Below are 18,936 nucleotides of genomic sequence, written 5' to 3' on the forward strand. Positions count from 1 at the left end.
TGTATCCTTAACAGCATTTTCTTCTTTCTGAAGCTCATGTTCATAATCTATATCTCCATTAGTTGAGCTCATAATTGCTCTACATGTACTCATTGTGCTAATTTGCTGATGCATGTCTTCTAGATCATCCCTGGAACTCCCTGGTAGAAACTAACCTTGACCTTGATCTCATGCCTGACTGCTTCAAATGAACAGCTGTCCTTCTGTCTATCTCCTATTCTTTTTGGCTGCACTTCATCTGCTATCATTAGCGGTGCTCTCTCTCTCAATCCTGTCTTCTCTATCTTCCCTGAAAATACCACGCCCATCACATTCTATCCCTGTAACCACCTCATTTGCTGTTAGCTAAGTCTCACTAATGTCTATAACTTTTGGTGATGTTGCACTAATTAATCCTAAAAACTCCTCTCTTGTTCTCCTGTTTAGGCTCCAACCACCTTTACTTCCTGATTTGAATATCCCATTCAATATTTTGGCTTGAGAGTCTCCTGTAACTAGATTCTGCACTTGATAGTCATTCTCACACTCACCTTTCCTAATGAGTACCTTCACAGACATTCACCAGCCACTCTAATTGTTTAAGTTTCCCCGAATTTGCTCTTCAACATGCTTGGTGAACGAAGAATCATTTAGATACCTAACACCAAAACCCTTTAGATTCAGTCAACCAGCTTTGTACAAATCCTTCTTTCCATCAAACACTATATCTCTACATCATTCCTTCTGCATAACATGTGTATTGATTCATTGCTATTAACGCCCTCCTCCTCCCCCTTCCTCAATTCGCCTCTATTATAGCGTTGCAGGAGACGTACAATTTTTACTTTCTCGCTCTTTATTATTGCTTTGTCCAATAAGTCCTTCACATCCACCCTCATGGAATACCTCTCAGATCATTAGTGTTAACCAAGACAGTTACTTATTTCACCTTACCTTTTTGCATCTGGATGGCATGACTAATATAATTAATTTTTGCACCAGTGAAACATGATGTTGTTTTTTTTATTATTTTTGTTTAATTAATTTATTTTGAACTAGGTGCATAAACAAATTTTAAGCAACAGTGTGACAACATTAGCGATTCTTTCTCCTCGTGACATTTAGTCTGGAACCGACTCTGCTCAATCAGAGCCGTACTTATGCACAAGTGTACAAGTCTCTAGCTGGGGTCCCCGAAAACTTAAGGCCAATTGAAGCCCTCTGGAGGCCCTTAGGCAGTCGAGATCTCGGGGTGCACCTTGTAAATTATCTCCTAATACATTTTTAATTTTACCTACTAACAATTTTAATAAACTAATAGCATTACAAAAAACAAACAATAATTATTAATGTTATTAAACAAATAACATATTATGTTATTAAACAAATAAACATATTATGTTATTAACAATAATTATACAATATTATTAAACAAACAATAAGGAATTTTTAATTTTAATAAAAAAAAACAAAACTTTAAACGTTCACTTTCCTGTATTTTTTTGTGGTGAAATCTTTCAGGATATCTTGGAAGTCTACCTTTTGCAAGACGTCGTATTCAGTGGCCATAATGGTAAGTGTTCAGTCGTTCTTGTGTCATTGAAGATCGATGACAATTTTTCAGTAGTTTTAATTTCGAAAAGGTTCGTTCACCAGTAGCGTTCTTGATCATGAAGTACATATAAATTCTTAACACTGTCATAACATTTGGGAATGTTGATTGCACCTTATATTCAAAAATGAGTTTGTGCGATCGCGATGCTGGCACTGTTTCATTAGCTTTGAAATCTTCTAACTGCGATATGAAATACCTGAAATGAACCATTTCATTTGCAATGGTTCATTTCAAATTATCCTGAGAACTCCAACTCGATGTTCTCAGGATAATTCTCTCTCTCTTTCTCTTTAAATCTTTAATTTCGGCGTTTGTCTTCGATGGGAACTCAACGAGGAACCCATACGACGGGAAAGCTCTGCATATAAATTATCCAACATTGGTAGGTAAGTTTCAATCTTGATCTTTTCTCTTCCTCGAGGTTTCTCGTGCGCGCGCTCCTCTAGTGGGATAACATTAATGTAAAGTTTTCATTTCGTTGAGTTGATTCATTTTTTTCTATCTTTTGGAAACAATTTAAGGAAACTTGATTGTAATTTTCTTTCAAGATCAAATCAATATTATTTTGATTCGTTGTCATGGGGCCCATGGCGGGCGCCTACTCTGCCTATTTGGTAATTCGGCACTGAATTTAAGGGCCACAAAACATGAGGACCCTAGAGCACTCTAGCGCCGCCTGCCTCGGGAAAAGTGTAAGTACAGACCTATGTATTATCTAATTATAGGTTAATTGCTATTTTTTTTAATCAATGGCATTACTTATTGAAATCACGATTTCTTGCTTTCTCTTTTTTTTATCCCCAAGATTCTCGTCATGATGTGAAGAATGAATTTTTTCTAAAATGAACATGACTTATCCGATCTCATACGGTGGTAGTAGGTATTTCACTCCCATAACTCACCCATCCCCTGCAAAACAGAAAAATTAATAAACGACAATATGTTTATCGGGAAGAATAGTGTTGAAAAGTAGATCGTGTAATGAGGCGAGTAGTGGTAGGCTCTTTCCATGAAACTTATGATTCCATGTAGGCAATATGTAATAAGAATCATATCTGTAAATATCTCCTTTTTTATTATTTAATTTCACCTTATCAGTGATATCAATGACCACCAGTTTATATACTATGGCACACCTAAATATTTTTTTTCTTGCAAAAGTGAAAAAGTGTATCTACGAAAGAAAGTCATTATAATACTATTACGTTTAATAACAATATACTCAGAGCCGGATTTATGCATAAGCTAGACAAGCTACAGCTTAGGGCCTCACATTATAAGGGCCTCCGTTTCAGTATAGATAACCCCAATTTACTCAGTGGAGGGTATGAGGGACTCTTAAAAGTTATAGCTTGTGGTTTCATCAACCTTAAATTCATTCCTGAATATACCATTTTCTCATTTTTACCTCACAAGTATTCCATTGGTCGTTCAGGTCAGTAGTTGCACATTTCATATATATTATAGACCGGAACTTTTTTTCTTTTTTTTTCAGAACTTTTTTTTCTTTTTTTTTTCCGAACTTTTTTTTTACTGGAATCGAAATCTATGTTTTACCTGTTCCTTATTTTGTGCTTGAAGTGATTGGTTACGAGAGTTTGTCAGGTAGGAAGTTGAAATCACCTATCCCACTATTCACCGCGGAAAATACGTCAGCCATATTAAAGTAGCAGTGATAGAAGATAAGGCGTTGTTTATCATTTTATTTAACATTATATTATTACGTTTACAGTTAATTTCCGTTATGTAGGTGAAAGTGTTTTACCATTGTAAGGATGGATTTATCATCTTCCGGTCTTCATGACAGGTATGAAGATCCCGTAAAAAATCATTGTTTTAAATCCTAGTGTTTGTATTTGTCCCAAGTGTTTTAGTCAGGAGGTGGCGGCGACGGCGGCGGCTTTACCCCTACCTGTGTTACTTAATTCGGATAATTCCTTGTGAATTAAAACTCATACTAACAGCTGAAAAGGTGAAAGTGTCACATACAGATTGTCACAAGAAACTTTTGGAAATAAATTGCTTCTCAAAATGTGATACCACAATACTACTTGAAGTATGTTTACATGCAGTGTATTACCTCTTTCAGGACGTCCGATTGCATTTTGGCGTTTGTTTCTTCATTCACGTATTTTTTTAACATACACGATAGCCAGATACGATCAGTAAGCAGTCACATGAATGTTACAGTAAAACACCACCGCTGACTTATTAGAATTTCAGTTATCGGATGCCATCCTTACCACACCAAGCTTAGAAATTGCTCTTTGATTAGCATATTTCACAGGTTAATTTAGTTTACTACTAAATAGTAGTAAACTAAATTAACTAAGTTGTGGCTGGTTATTATAATCTGCTTATTGATACTACATATTTGTTTCATGTTATTATTTGTCAATAGATTGTCAAAGAAAACGCCAACAACAAATTGAAAAATTTAGGCTACATATGTAGATAGGCTCTTTTAATTCGATCCTTTTGCACAGTGAAATTCGAAATTATGCTTCATTTTGTTGAAAAATGAAGAGAACTAATATAACGGTTTACGATTTTCAAGACAGAAGTGTTTTTTTTTTCCCCTTGAAATTAGAAAATTTCACCATATGAGCATATCCGCAGAATGTGATTGATAAAAGGATAATTAATGGATTGAAGAGCTTTTCCTGGAAGGTGAGTTATCCAATCTCATGTGGGTTTTTCATCTTGCAAAATAAGCAAACCAGCCAGAAGAACACATAATTTACACTTTATATGATGTACTGGCCTCAGTTGCTTCAGCAATAAATCCAAAGCAAACATTATGAATTAAACATGTTTATTCTAGAACACTTACACTAGTTAAAAATTATGACAAGAAATGGAAGAAGCATGCTATAAAATCATAGGAAAGAATCAATACACACATGTGTATAATTTTAAAGAATGCATGTATGTAATTTCAGAAATAGCTTGTAGTAGGCAAATGCAGATACACACAGAGTAGATAGGATATAGAAATGTCAACCAGACTGGTTCAGTTTTTAATGGACTTACAAATGTTGGTTAAAGTAATGTACACCTCAGATTAATCATGAACTCTCAGTTTATCCCTACTTCACTAAATTTACTTATATGGCCTTATTACTGAAAAGTTTTTACAAAAATTGTGTACCGTGGGACATTTATTTAAACTTTCAGGATTACAGCACACAAAAGAACTGATTTAAAACATTTTAAATAACATCTCCAAATATGTCTTTAAATATACCTGCAACTAGTGAGAAAAGACATTAACATTATTTTAACCTTCAGTTTGTCTATTTCTGCCGTTCACTTAAAAAAACAATTGGTTATTATTATTATGGTTTTGCTGTAACATTCAGTGTAGAGTATTCTCCAACTTTTACACTAGTGATTTAAAAAAGCATTTCACAGTTGAACTACTAGGATATTTTTTTATTATACTTGTATGTGCACTTTATTTTCAGTCTGTTAATTATGATTTTTATATACAAGCAAAGCTTTGAAGTCATATTTGAAATTATACAAAAAAAAAAAAGCAAAAGTTATTTAATGATATTTAGTAGCAGGTTTTTATAGTTGTGGACAAGTGTTTCATTTGGGAGGGAAAAAATCAGAAAAACAGTTACACACATACAAACTTAGAAGTAAAATGACATTTACTTCTAAACAACAATTCCCTTATTGTTAAATTGAAGCACAAGTTATTTCAATTATAAGACTAGATGTTTTATTTCAGTATACTTTGAGATCATGATTGAATGCTGGCTTCCTAAAATAAAAAAAAAAAAAGTAATGAAAAAAATATTATCTTTATTTAATTTTTTAAGATATTTGAAAAGGACATAACATTTAAAAATAAATAAATGAAAATACAGTCCATAGAGAATTTAAAAAAAAGAAAACTAATGATTCAGATGTTCCGGGCATTAGAAATAGATTGTCGTATATAATATATGTTAAGTTGCTTTTGTCAGTCATTTTTCTTTCAATTAATTCTTTAATATGTCATAAAGTAGTTAAGTATATTCCATATTCAATTTTCCTAAAGATTGCCTTTGGTGTAAGATTTTCGGCTTTTTTCTATATTTTTTAAAGCTCTTAGCAATTAGTAACAAAATGCCATTATAGTCGGAATGTTTGCAGAAACGAAGCCATAAATAAGTTTTGCATCTGCTGATCTTTTTGACCAAGGTATATATATATATATATACATCCCTTTTTTCAGGAGGTGATGAGGTATGACTATCTTGGATCTATACCTACTGTCATATTTGTTCTGTTTTTATAACCACAGTCATTGATTTCTGTAATTCATGTTCCATGCTAAATTGAAATGTCAGCAAGTTTATCTTTCTTGCTGACAAGCAGTGCTAACTTGCATAGAAATTTGTGTTTTTATAACTCAACTAAATAAAGATACTGTATGTTTGCATTGAGAAACCATGGCTTGTTTCTGAAAACATACAAGCTGTTCCATCGTTGCTTCAAATTACCAGTTACTAGCAGAAGCTTTTGAGCCTCTTTCTTCTCCTTTCAGTTGACAGTGGCAAATAAACAGTTTATTTGCCACTAAGAAGGAATGACAGACAATAAAAGGTGACATGAAAACTGAAGATAAAGATATTCTAGATGTCTAGGTTACTTTGAAAGATTGCTGAATGAAACAAGAAGTCATAGACCAACTGTAGAAAATGTTTGTAAGGAATGCATATAATGCTAGAGTAGAAGAAACCATCAGAAACTTTAAATGTATGTTGGCAGCTGGAATGGATATTCAATCAGAAATGCTTGAATATGGAAGTATAAAGTTTTACAGTGCAGCACTGCATAATCTAGATGTCATGAACAAATGGTTGCTTTCCAGATGATTGGAATGGACTGTCATAATTAATACCTATCTATTAAAAGGGAAGTAAAACAATGTGAGAATTAGAGGAATTTCCTTACTGAGTCCAGATTTATGCAAGCATACATGAGGAGGAGAAAAAAAAAAAATTGTGGAAGGGAAACTTGGAGAACAAGCTGGATTCAGGCCAGATAGAGGTTGTAAGAATCAGATTTTCACTTTAAACAAGCAGTTAAACAATGGGATTATAATGTGGATCTATATTTGAGCTTTGTGTATCTGGAAAAGGCATGATAAGGTGCCAAGAGGAAAGCTGTTCAAAGTACTGTAATTATATGGTATTAATAGAACATTATATTGAGCAATACATGTTTGAGTTGAATGAATTTCACTCATATTTGAATTTTAAGTCAGCATTTTAAGGAGGTACAAGAAGATTGTTTAATGTAAAATCAGGTGTGAGACAAGGGTGCATGTTACCTCCACTGTTATTTATCATCTATGTGAATTACATTATGAAGGAAAGTGGCATTGGGCCTGATATCAAAATTTGATATTCAACCTAGCTCTTTGCATATGATGTTATTCTCATAAATAAATCCTGTACAAGTTTTCAGGATTCCCTAAATATGGTAATAAATTTTCTATGAAGATCAGCAATAAAAAACTATGAAAATAGGAACATTAAAAATGAATTGCATCCTAAATAGAGAACTTCTGGAACAAGTAAAACATTTCAAAGTAATTTAGTGATAAAATATATTTTATATTTTATCCACAAGTTTTAGTGAAAAGGCAAATTAATTATGGAAATAGATAGCTGAATAAGAAAAGCTAGTATGGTAGGGAACCAAATGAATAAATTTTTATGGAATAAGAGAAAAATTAGTGAAACATTAAACTAGCATATACAAGATATTATTCAAACCACTTAACTTTTTGATCTGAACGCTTGGTTAGAAATTAAACATATCTTGAATGAAAGACTAGAAGTCACAGATATGAGAGTTCTGAAAAAAATTAGATGAGTGAACAGATGGCAACATTGCAGAATCATATTAAATATGAGAAATTAAAGATGCAATGAAATTATAATCTTGGTTTTATATTTTATCCACATGTAAGCAAAAAGGTTTGCGTGTGAAATAACTTCACCACTGGGAAACTTGTATATAGAGGCTAATGACTTCACATCAATTAACTTAGTATCCCATAATGCAATGCACATATCCTTACAGACATGTATAATGCTATGCATTATGGGAAGCACCATTACCCGGACTTAGTATATGATAGCTGGCATTATTATTTTGTGACACCTCCAAGGACTCATTTAGTGAATATTTTATGTATTAAATACTGTATAAATACTTTCTCTCTCTATATATATATATAATATAAAAAGATAAGCTGAAATTTGTAACATTTTTATGTCACGTCTCCTTCATTGTTTTGAAACGTCCAACAATGTGTTTGCCTTCATGAGACAACAATTTGTTAAGCTGATAAGCCAAAATTTGAAACGTTTTTATGTCACGTCTTTGTTTTGAAATGTCCCACAATGTGTTTGCCTTCATGAGACAACAATTTGTTATTTTGTTTAAAAATATATATGATATATATCGTTTCAGAATTACAACAATCAAACACATTTGACCATTAGAACAGCACGTGTTAGTATTCATTACTGAAATTAGCATAACGCACATGTCATGACTGATTATATAGTAAAATTTTATTTTCATTTTGTGATTTTGAATAATTAAAGTGAGGTTCATAAAGAACTGGCTTATCAGCCCGGAACTCAGGGGGTGGGCAGAGCCTTTCCCCCTAGTGTGTGTGTGTGTGTGTGTGTGTGTGTGTATATAATAGTAATGTATTAAATATTATTATTATGAATATTTTACACAGCAAACAACCTCATGGACCAATTAATTTTGTTATCATGGGGTCCACTGTAGTCACTTCTAATATATATTCTTCTTCTCTCCCCTTTTCCTTTCTGCCTCTTTGACACTATGACACTGGTGCGTATAATCACCTTTCCATAGTCCTGAAATCATGTTTGTCTTTAAACCTTTTCCGGTGTGTTCCTTCATCTCCTTTAAATCCAGTACGCTAAATCTCTGCGCATTATTTTGTGGTCAGATCAGCACTTCATATGATATCATAACCTTCATTGTGACCTAGTGTTCTCTTCATTATTCTTGTAATCCTCTATGCCATTTTCATTACTTTGGCTATATGTACCTTCAGTCCACAATCACCCTCAAATCCCTTGCTTCCTCCACCTCTTGCAGTGCATTTCCACTGTTATAATACACTACATGTCATCGGCATGGTTGAATGTAAAACTTAGTGATATTGAAGAGATATCCATACTCTTCTGTTCACAACACTACCAGTGTTTGACTTGCCAACTTTGTATCATCTGGAAACAACTGAATGTCTTATTCCTAAATCCCCATTAACTGTTCAGGAGGGACAAGGAGAATAAAATGGGGGTGGAGAGTGTTATTGATGATAGCTGATGAACTGCAGCCAAGGAGAATAGAAGTTGACTGCAGGATAGAGAAAAGAGCACATTCGAGGCTATTTGGTGTGAGATTGAGGCTAGCAGAACAAAATTTACAATTGGGTGCTGCTATAGACCAGGTGATGAAATAGATGATGGAGATAGTATGCATAAGCAAATGGAAGCAATGAGTGGAAGGAGAGTAATTATTATGGGGGATTTTAACTATGGTAACATTGATTGGAAGGAGGAGAGGACACATGGGAGGAAGGAATTGGATTTTATGCAGTTTTTAAGGGATAACTATCTGCGACAGCATGTAATGGAAAATACTAGGGGTCAGAGAGTGCTTGACCTAGTAATTGCATCTGAGAATTTGGCTGTAACGAATATGACCACATTACCACCAATTGGTGAGAGTGATCATAGAGTCTTGACTTGGGAGGTGGCTAAATGTGTGGAATTTTCAATTAAGGCAGCGTACATGTGGAATTACCGGGCTGGTAAGTATGACAAGCTTAGGAGTTTGCCTGGTTCAGTGCCATGGCATGTAAAACTGCAAGGGCTGGATGTTGATAGTGCATGGGAAGTGGTTAAGGAGTGTTTACAGGAGGCAATGGCTGACTGTATACCTAAAGTCCGAATAGTAAATGAAGTAGGAGTTAAATGAATGAATAACACCATTAAGCTTGAGCTGCAAAAAAAGGAACAACTGTGGAGGGAATTTAAGGAGAAAGGTGACCTGCAGGCACATGAATGGTATAAAGCGCAGGCCAGAAGGGTAACGAGTGTGATAAGAAAAGCAAAAGCGGATTATGAAAGAAAATTAGCCATGTAGGCTAAAGAGAATCCCAAACAGTTTTTTTTGATCGGTTGAAAGTGAAAGAAAAAATGTATATGGCAGAATGATTTTAAAGAATGCCGATGGTAGGGAGGTAACTGAATCAGTTGATATAGTTGAGTTACTGAGCGTGCACTTTGCAAGCAGTGGCATAGCTAGAGCAGTTGCTGCCCTGGGCGGTCCCCGAGTTTGCCGCCCCTGTCAACACAAACCAAAAATACTACAAGAAGTCAAAAGGACGTATAGAGAAATAAATTAAAATACTATGTTTATTTTTGAAGTAAAACTTTAATTTGAACATTCTAAAATGTTATTTTTCTTACTTTTCTGTTAGCAAAATCGTCAATGACATTAGAGAAGTCTATTTCATAATAATGTAGGTAATTCTTGATCAAATTTTATTTAAAAAAAACTCCTCTCACAACTAGCAACATTTACAGCAATTGTAAGGAAAATTCGCAGCAGTATTATAATATTTGGAACCGAGTTCTCGAGACTGTGTTTTAGAATTAACTGCAAAAGTTCAAAGTGCCGCTCGGGCAGGACTCCCCCACCCCTCTGCACCTCCTAGCTATGCCACTGTTTGCAAGAGTATATCATCCAGGTGGTGACATTCCAGGAATGAAGGAACCAACAGCTTATACGTGAATTGTGGTGAATGAAGTGGAGTTGAATAGTCTATTACAAAACCTCAATTGCAATACATCTGTGGGATTGGATGGTATACCAGCTCGTGTCGTACGTGAAGCGGCTAAAGAATTGTCAGTGCCCTTGACCATTTTGTTTAATTTGAGTCTCAGGTCTGTGTTAGTCCTGAGGGAGTGGAAAGAGGGGAAAATAGTTCCACTGCATTAAGGGGGTTCCAAGATTGCTGTTGTAAATTACTGACCGATCAGCATATCAGGAATCATTGTCAAGGTGTTGGAGAAAATAGTCAAGAGGAGAATACAGGAATGGATAGATGAAAATGCGATACTGTATGGGGGACAGCATGGTTTTGTGAAGGGTATATTATGCCTCAGTAACTTGCTGATGTTTTATAACACAGTGGATGCTGAACTGGATAAGGGTAATGGGTTTACAGTGATCCTACTGGACCTTGCTAAGGCATTTGACAGGATACCACATGGAATTCTAATCAGTAAACTGCAGCATATGGGGATGGATATAGGGGTTTGTGAAATGGATAGGATGGGTGGATGATGGATTGATATCAGAGAGTGGTTTATTCAGGAGTAGAGCCCAAAAGACGGCCTGAGGCTAGTGGTGTGCTGCAGGGTTCTGTTCTTGGACCACTACTGTTTAATTTGTTCATTAACGATATAGGAAAGGATCTGAGAGGAACTGTTCATTTGTTTGCTGATGATGCAAAGTTGGGTTGAGCAATAGTGAATGCACAGGATGTCGAAATTTTGCAGGATGAGTTGGATAGTTTGGACGACTGGGCTAAGGAGAATGGATATCAATTTAATGAGGCAAAATGTAAGGTTATGCATTTTGGGGTGAAAAGATTAGCAGCAGTATACCACATTGGTGGAACTGTACTCCGGGAGATTGACGAGGCCAGGTATTTGGGAGTGTTGGTGATAGGGAGTTGAAGTTTAGGGGGCACATCGCAAAAGTGGCTAAATCAGCTCATCAAATCACTTGGTTGCTGAAAAATACTTTGACGAGCAGAGACAAACAGGTTCCTCTGTATCAAGCCTTGATAAGACCCCACCTAGACTACTGTGCCCACATTTGGGCACTATGGTTTCTTCTTGATGGGGAGGACGTGGAGAGGATCCAGAGACGAGTGACCAAGATGATAGCAGGTCTATGGAATGAACCTTATGAGAACAGGTTGAAGATTTGTGGATTGCAGAAATTGGTGAGCAAGGTGCTAACAAGAGTGTGGTTAGCAAGGGTGTTAGAGCTGGGTTTTTTACTTGGAGAGTGGTGAATGAGTGGAATAAGCTGCCAGAGTCTGTTGTGGGTGCCATGACTCTAAATGAGTTCAATGCGAAGTATGACAGATGCTGATAGATGAATGTTGAATAATTGTTCTTGACATGATGATAGGGCCTCCCTCGATGAGTCTAAGGACTCCTTGGAGTTGCCCGTACAACTACTAATAATAATATATTGGTGGGGGAATATATATATAATGAAAAATAAAGTATCTTATTGAAAATAGGGAAAGAATAATTAAAGGAACTTGGAGTATCATGTCTTCCTCAAGTTTTATTTGTGCTAGACATGGTACACTTTGCACTTATGTGGAGGGCGAAACCTGTTAGGATGTGCAAAATTCCCTTTTAGAAGTGATGTTTTGAACAGATTAATTCCCCAAGGGACTTTGCTAAATGACAGTTTTATTTACATTGATATCTTAAATTCTGATTATTTCATAATGTGCTATAAAATTTCCACTGAAATATGTGATATGTTCATAGATGCTGAAAGTGAGATAAAAATATTCCTGGGCAAAATTGAAGGATGCACCTGAAGATAATGCAAACTAGGTTTAGTCATGTTCATTCTTCACAGGGAAAAAAAGTATATTTTCTTTTCATAAAAATTAAAGAACCATCCACTCAGCAATGCCAGAGATGGATGTAAATAACTTGCATGTAAAATATCCCTGCAGTTATAACCAGGACTCAACAAATAATGCTTGTCCAATGTCATGTGAAGAGTAGATTTTGTTAGCTGAGCTGGTGAGTGTTTGCAGACTGACAAAATAGAATATTTTTTTAAATAAAAAGTAACTTTCTAGGCAAAATCTTTTAGTTTTAAGAAAACACAGATGCAGCACCACTAATCACTTTATGCAACTCTTGTTGACTTACTGGGATATATCATTAATAAAAATGGGATGTGGTTGGGGTTGAGTACATTTTTGCATAATTTGTTGAGCACTTTTTATAACTTAAGAACTTTGAAATTAAATTAAAAAAGTTCTGTGTTTAATTTTTCTATAGCATTCAAAAAATGACTCCTTCGTTTTCACTGACAGACAAAATGTGGTATCAACGAATCTAGGCTACAAATTAATTTTCCAAGAATTCAGATAATTTAAAGTCTGCCTACTCTTTTTGTATATATATAGGGTTAAGTGGTGGTTATCATTCATGTAAAAGAAATTTTCAAAGAAATGAAGCACATCACAAAGGAATAAAGTTATCTGCTGGCCTAGTTGGCCAAGTTAACATGTCCATTCTCCAACTTGCAGGTTTGATTCCTGCCATGGGCATGGATGTTTGTTATTGTCTTTAGGTGGGAGATGAATTTCATAATCCATTGAGACAGTCTTACTTGTCGGAACAGGCTTCTAAAAAAAATCCTATTATCTAAAAAATAATAGAATTTCCTAAACTGCCAACAGTACTAATGTACTATTAGCTCACAACAACCTCCTTGGTTAGGAAACAAAAAAAACAAAAACTAGCTTAATGCTTGTTTAACAATCTTTTTTAATTAATAAAAAACTTGCTGCACTTAGTTTTGGCCATAACTACACAGTAGCGCTTAAACAAGTACCAGCTTTAGTCCTTATTCATATATAGTGCATCATTCACATAGCACCAGATATTTCCAGCAACATCAGGCACAAAGTACCCTGCATTCTTACGTGTGCAATTCTTCAGAAACGAGCCTCTCCTTTAGCTAGTTTGCTGTTTTCAAAAATCTATGGAAAAGCAGAAGCCATTACTAGAGCAGTTAAAGGTGGTATGTACTGTATTGTATTCCTGAACATTGGTGAATGTAATCATAAAAATGAATTAAAGATACCAAGAAATTATATACTTGGTTTTAATCCTTTACCCAAGGAAGCAAAACAGTGTTTTGAATGTGAAATATATTCATTCATTCATGAGCTACTTGTATTTAGAGACTAATTATTTCACATCACTGAGCTTACTATGTATCCCATAATGCAAAGCCCATCTCCCCCAAAACCCTTTCGGATGTTTAAAATGCTATGCATAATGGGAAGGGCCACTACCCAGACCGGTTTCGACCTTTATTGAGGTCTCATCAAATATACCAAGATGTAAAGTAGATGTCATATGTATCTCATATGCAAGTAGCCAAAAGGTGCTAGACCTTATTAATGGATGAGAGGAAGATGTTGAAAATTTTTTACCTTGGCTCTATTATATATTAAAGATACCAAGAAATTATATACTTGATTTTAATCTTTTACCCAAGGAAGCAAAACATTGTTTTGTGCATGAAATATATTCATGTCTGATCTACTTGTATATAGAGGCTAACGACTTCACATCACTAGCATGAATCCCATAATGCAGAGCACACACACACCCTTTCAGACATGTAAAATGCTATGCATAATAGGAAGGGCCACCACCCAGACTGCTTTTGACCTTTATTGAGGTCTCATCAGTAGGAGCCAGACTTGGGAGAGATACCAAGGTTGAAGTAATGCAGAAGTCATATATATCTCATATACAAGTAGCCAAAAATGGCTAGACCTTATTAATAAAAATCTCTGGATGAGAGAAAGATGTTGAAAGTTTTTTTATCTTGGTTCTAGTGGCTCTTTCAATTATGCATAGCATTTTACATGTACAAAATGGTGTGTATAGTAGAATTTCTAATGTATAGTAGAATCAATAAAAAAAATTCCAATATCTTTCTCTTGTCCAGAGATTTTTATTAATAAGGTCTAGCACCTTTTGGCTATGCTATATATCCTTAGTATGTATCCTATAATGCAAAGCACACACACACACACTCTTTCGTATGTGTAAAATGCTATGCATAATGGGAAACGCCACTAGAACCAAGGTAAAAACTTTATTAATAAGTTCTAGCACCTTTTGGCTACTTGTATATGAGATATATATGACTTTTGCATTACTTCAACATTGGTATCCCCTCCTGGGTATGGCCCCCACTGATGAGACATCAAAAGGTCGAAACTGGTCTGGGTGGTGGCCCTTCCCATTACTATATAATCCATCATTATAGTCCATCAAGAGATTCTTCAAATCTCTGGCATTTATCCATAGGTATATAAAATAAGATTCCTTGTCAAATCAGTACTGTTAATAATAACTTATTAGTTAATTTATAGTATAACATAGAAATTAATGGATTTCACCTTTACTTGAGAAAGAATGCAAATGTGAGCAGTTGGTAATTTGATGGTAAAGATTTGTCCCCTTTCTTAGTTAATGAGTTGAATATGAACTAATTTTTAAGTATTTCTTAAGTTGTGAGATAAATAGCAGCAGAATAGGATAACATAAAAAAGACAACACTAAACTAGTTCAACACTAAAATATATATACGATCCACATTGAATTATAGTTGTGAGACATGGATTTGTTCCATAATTGGTCCTTTGGATTTCAGGGAATGAGGAAATAGAGAAGCTTCAGAGGCGGATAATCGAGGTAATGAGATTACAGAATGTCAGCTGATGTTAGTAAATGAGTTTAAAAAGGGGTGGGATATGAAGGCTACTCTCATGAATATGGATCTGCTATTTGCTCTAATTTCTACACCAGATTCTACAGATTGCATTTCCGAAGATTGCAGTTCTGATATTTTCTGTTGCTGATCTGGAGTTTCTTTGCTCTGAAATCAAGTGACCTTATCCATACAAGATGGCTATATTGGTATAATTAAGGCCTTATATCACAGACCTGATTCACAGAACCAATAGGTAGGTAATTCAAATCTCATTGGACATGTTTGGGATCGGTTTTATGTGAGTGGTAATTTTCATTGCCTGGTATGAGAGCACCACATTGCTCAAAGTGGCTCTAAAAGAAGTACCATGTGTGGTTCTCTGATTTATGTAGGTTTTCTGAATTATCTAATGTTTAGCACATCTTTGGTATATACTAACAAAAAAAAAGATAATTTATAATCTGGGATTCATATAAAAAAACATAATGAAACAATACAGTGTTTCATGAAGAAGATACACTGTATCTTCTTTATTCCACCTCTAGATTCCATGGTTCCTCTATTTCTTAATCATAGCTTCATCAGTAAAGTATGAGGCGTGTTCAAAAAAAAAACCAAACTTTTTAAATAGCACACTGACTGGCACAGAGAGCACACTGCAGCTACTGAGACCTAGCAGCGGGTTTTGACAACAAACTGCCATTTGCCCCATTCTGTTTTCAGCATCAGTTGTTGAGTTACATCTGCTGAAGCGAGCATGTGCACAAGCTATTCATCAGATTAGTGACAAAGTGACAGTGAAAGAGCTTGAAGAATGTGTGTGTGAAATTTTGTTACAAACTTGGTAAAAATTTTACAGACATTTCAATTGCTTAACCAAGCATATGGGGAGGACTGTATGAATCAAACACAGTGCTATGAGTGGTTTAAGCATCGATGGATGAGTCAGTCAAAGATCAAGATGATGTTGGATGTGTTTATTGATTGGAAAGGCATTATGAATTTGCACCATGTGGTCAGATGGTAAACAAAGAGTTGTACCAGGAAGTTTTTAGCGTGTTTGAGTGATGCCGTGCGCAGGAATAAACCTGAATTGTGGGAAAACCAGACTTGGATGTTGCACCACGACAGTTTGCTGGCTCATGCATCACTCCTCATCTGCAGTTATATGGCAAAACATCAGCCATCTGTTGTGCCCCATTCACCCTATTCTCTGGACTTAGCCCCAGCAGACTTTTTCCTTGTGGACAGAATTAAAAATGTTGTAACATGATCAATAAAGTCTTTATAGCAAAAGTTTGGTCTTTTTTTCGAACATGCCTTGTATACAGTATTTTGTTTATGATTTCAAAAGTGTAAATAACTATGTAAGGTAGTGATAATGCCTTTGAAGTTTTTAGCAATGATCCCATGATAATTAAACCTTAACTTATTTATCCAATAGATTTGTTTGGACACTTCAAACATTGCTTGCTGTTATGCTCTATTTTTAATGTAAATATGGGTGCAAAAAAAGTGCAAACTTAACAATGAATTGGCACCTCTACTTATTTGTGTGGAGTAGAGGCCTATATAGATCAACCTGGCTACAGCCATTTTGTTTCAAGAGTTGGGTTCAGGCCAAAAAAAAAAAAAATGCATGTTTTTTTGGGCTTAAGTACTATTTATGTCAGGCTGTTCCAGACATCTTTAAAATGGTACTCTGTTTTTTTTTTGCTGACGCATACCATTAAAATTCCCACATTTTGCACATCGATACCTCCCAAAATAGCAAATTCCATCAAACACGTAAGCCTGTGGAAAGAGTTCCCGTAGTACCATTGCACATTGTCAGGTCAAAATCAAAAATTGTTTACTTCGTCAGCTATCACTTATGATGTATGTAATCAGTTATTTTTTGATATTTTGTCTCTTTAATAAATATTTGATTGGTAATTCACTTATATGTGAAATATCCATCATGGATTTATTATTGAAGATTTGCATTAAGTTAAAGAATTTGTTGCAAAATTTGAGATAGCTCTAAATGCTTCAGCCAAAGAGCCAGCATCTTCTTATTCAGATTTGATCATAGTCTTTTCCTTGAAACGTGAAATGCTACTTAATAGTCCTAACCGTTCTGATTGTATGCCAACCTTCAAGTTTTGGGAAGTGATTACTATTAATGTTTCATAAGCTTTTTAGGTCATTTAATCAGCACAAACTTTTACAATTGTTCCTTTGAACTCTAATAGAGTAATCCTGTGAACTCAATTACGACTAAGACACATGCTACATGACTCATTCTTATGAATCATGTTTGGAATTTAGTTATTGGTATTTCTTCCTGATGTTTATGTTACATTAGATGAAATAGTTACACACCATAATAAAATGTATTTTATTATGATGTGACAGTGTGTAATTGTTTATGTATCTTCCAGTGTGTTTGCATGTTGTTCTTCTGTATAAAGAGAAACCCATGATGTGCAGTCACATTTAATCCAGAATAGTGGAGGAAAAGGGGAGAGAGAGAGAACAGCAATAGTAGGACTCAGTCATTTCAACTATTTCTAGAAGAGTGCAACTTCTTAATCATGCTGATATGAATTATTTTCAGTAATATGATGCCTCTGTAATGCTGTTGGAAGAACAATGGGACATTGTGCTATTTGATTGGAAAAGACCTCTGAATTCATTCTTGTCATGACAAGAGGAATCTTTACATGGGATTTTTTCAGTTAAAGGTTAGTTAGCCAATGTCATACAGAGGTAGCAGGGTTTTTTTCATTCCTTGAAATTATGGTTTTTCATCCAGCATACAGGCAAATAGGCCAAGAGAATGCATGTAATTCACCAACAAAAAATGCTATTGATGGTGTTGTGTATTGATGCTCTTGTGTGTAGTTGGATTAAGTAATGCAGACTGTGAATTGCACGTGGTTGGTTGGAGGATTAATTAGGGAAGACAGTGAGTAGTGGAGTGCTTTCCCACATTGAGTCCTTGGAGGTGTCACATATAATAGTAATATGACCTTAGGTAATCCCAGTATCATTCATGATGAATTCTCAAGTTCAAGAGGTTGACCATGCTTCTCCATTTATTCTTGACCACAGGATATTTATCTCATTTTGTTATATTTTTTTTTTTTTAAAGCAGTGATTATGCTAACACCAGAATTGTGTTTTTTATTTCTAATAAGTGCAACCTCCAACTGTTTGCTTATAACTTCATGATGGTGTTTGTGTCTTGAGAATCCAGGTCAGTCCTGTTTTTTGCAGTGTGGTGTGGTGTAATAGCCTGTGTTTTTGTGTGTGTATGTATATATATATATATATATATATATATTGGATAATGACCTTGATATAAAAGTCCAAAATTAAGGTACTTGTAACACTGGCTGCCTTATCAACAGTTGAGGTGGAAGGTTTTATCAAAATGGCACTACGTTTTTCATCAGCAGAATAGCCTATAACTGACTACATAACAGAGGTAACAACGTGGTGTACTGTGGATTGCTTCCATTGTCAACATGCTTTCAGAGGGTCTATTTTGCATATATTTTTAGTATTATGGCAGTCTACTGTAATAACTTAAATTACTTTAATTATATTTGACAAGAAATTATTTTTAATTCTTTACCCAAGTGTAAACAAAGTTTGAACATGAAGTATCTTCATGACTAAGCTACTTGTATATAGAAGCTGTTGATTTGCATCATTTACCATAGCAT

General features: G+C 34.9%; 1 protein-coding gene across 1 annotated transcript in view; it reads left to right on the top strand.

The window, feature by feature from the left end:
* The first annotated feature begins 3,261 nt into the window (after positions 1-3,261).
* Positions 3,262-18,936, top strand: part of LOC150106740 (rho guanine nucleotide exchange factor 11-like) — an 837,747-nt gene continuing 822,072 nt past the window's right edge. Inside the window, exon 1 of the mRNA XM_090393466.1 lies at positions 3,262-3,401. Coding sequence (XP_090249592.1) covers positions 3,370-3,401 — 32 coding nt within the window. The 5' untranslated portion in view covers positions 3,262-3,369. The remainder of the gene's footprint in view (positions 3,402-18,936) is intronic.

The sequence above is a fragment of the Typopeltis vanoorti genome, chromosome 5, assembly GCF_054136105.1.
Source record: "Typopeltis vanoorti isolate ZY-2024b chromosome 5, IOZ_Tvanoo_1.0, whole genome shotgun sequence".
NCBI classification, from domain to species: domain Eukaryota; kingdom Metazoa; phylum Arthropoda; class Arachnida; order Uropygi; family Thelyphonidae; genus Typopeltis; species Typopeltis vanoorti.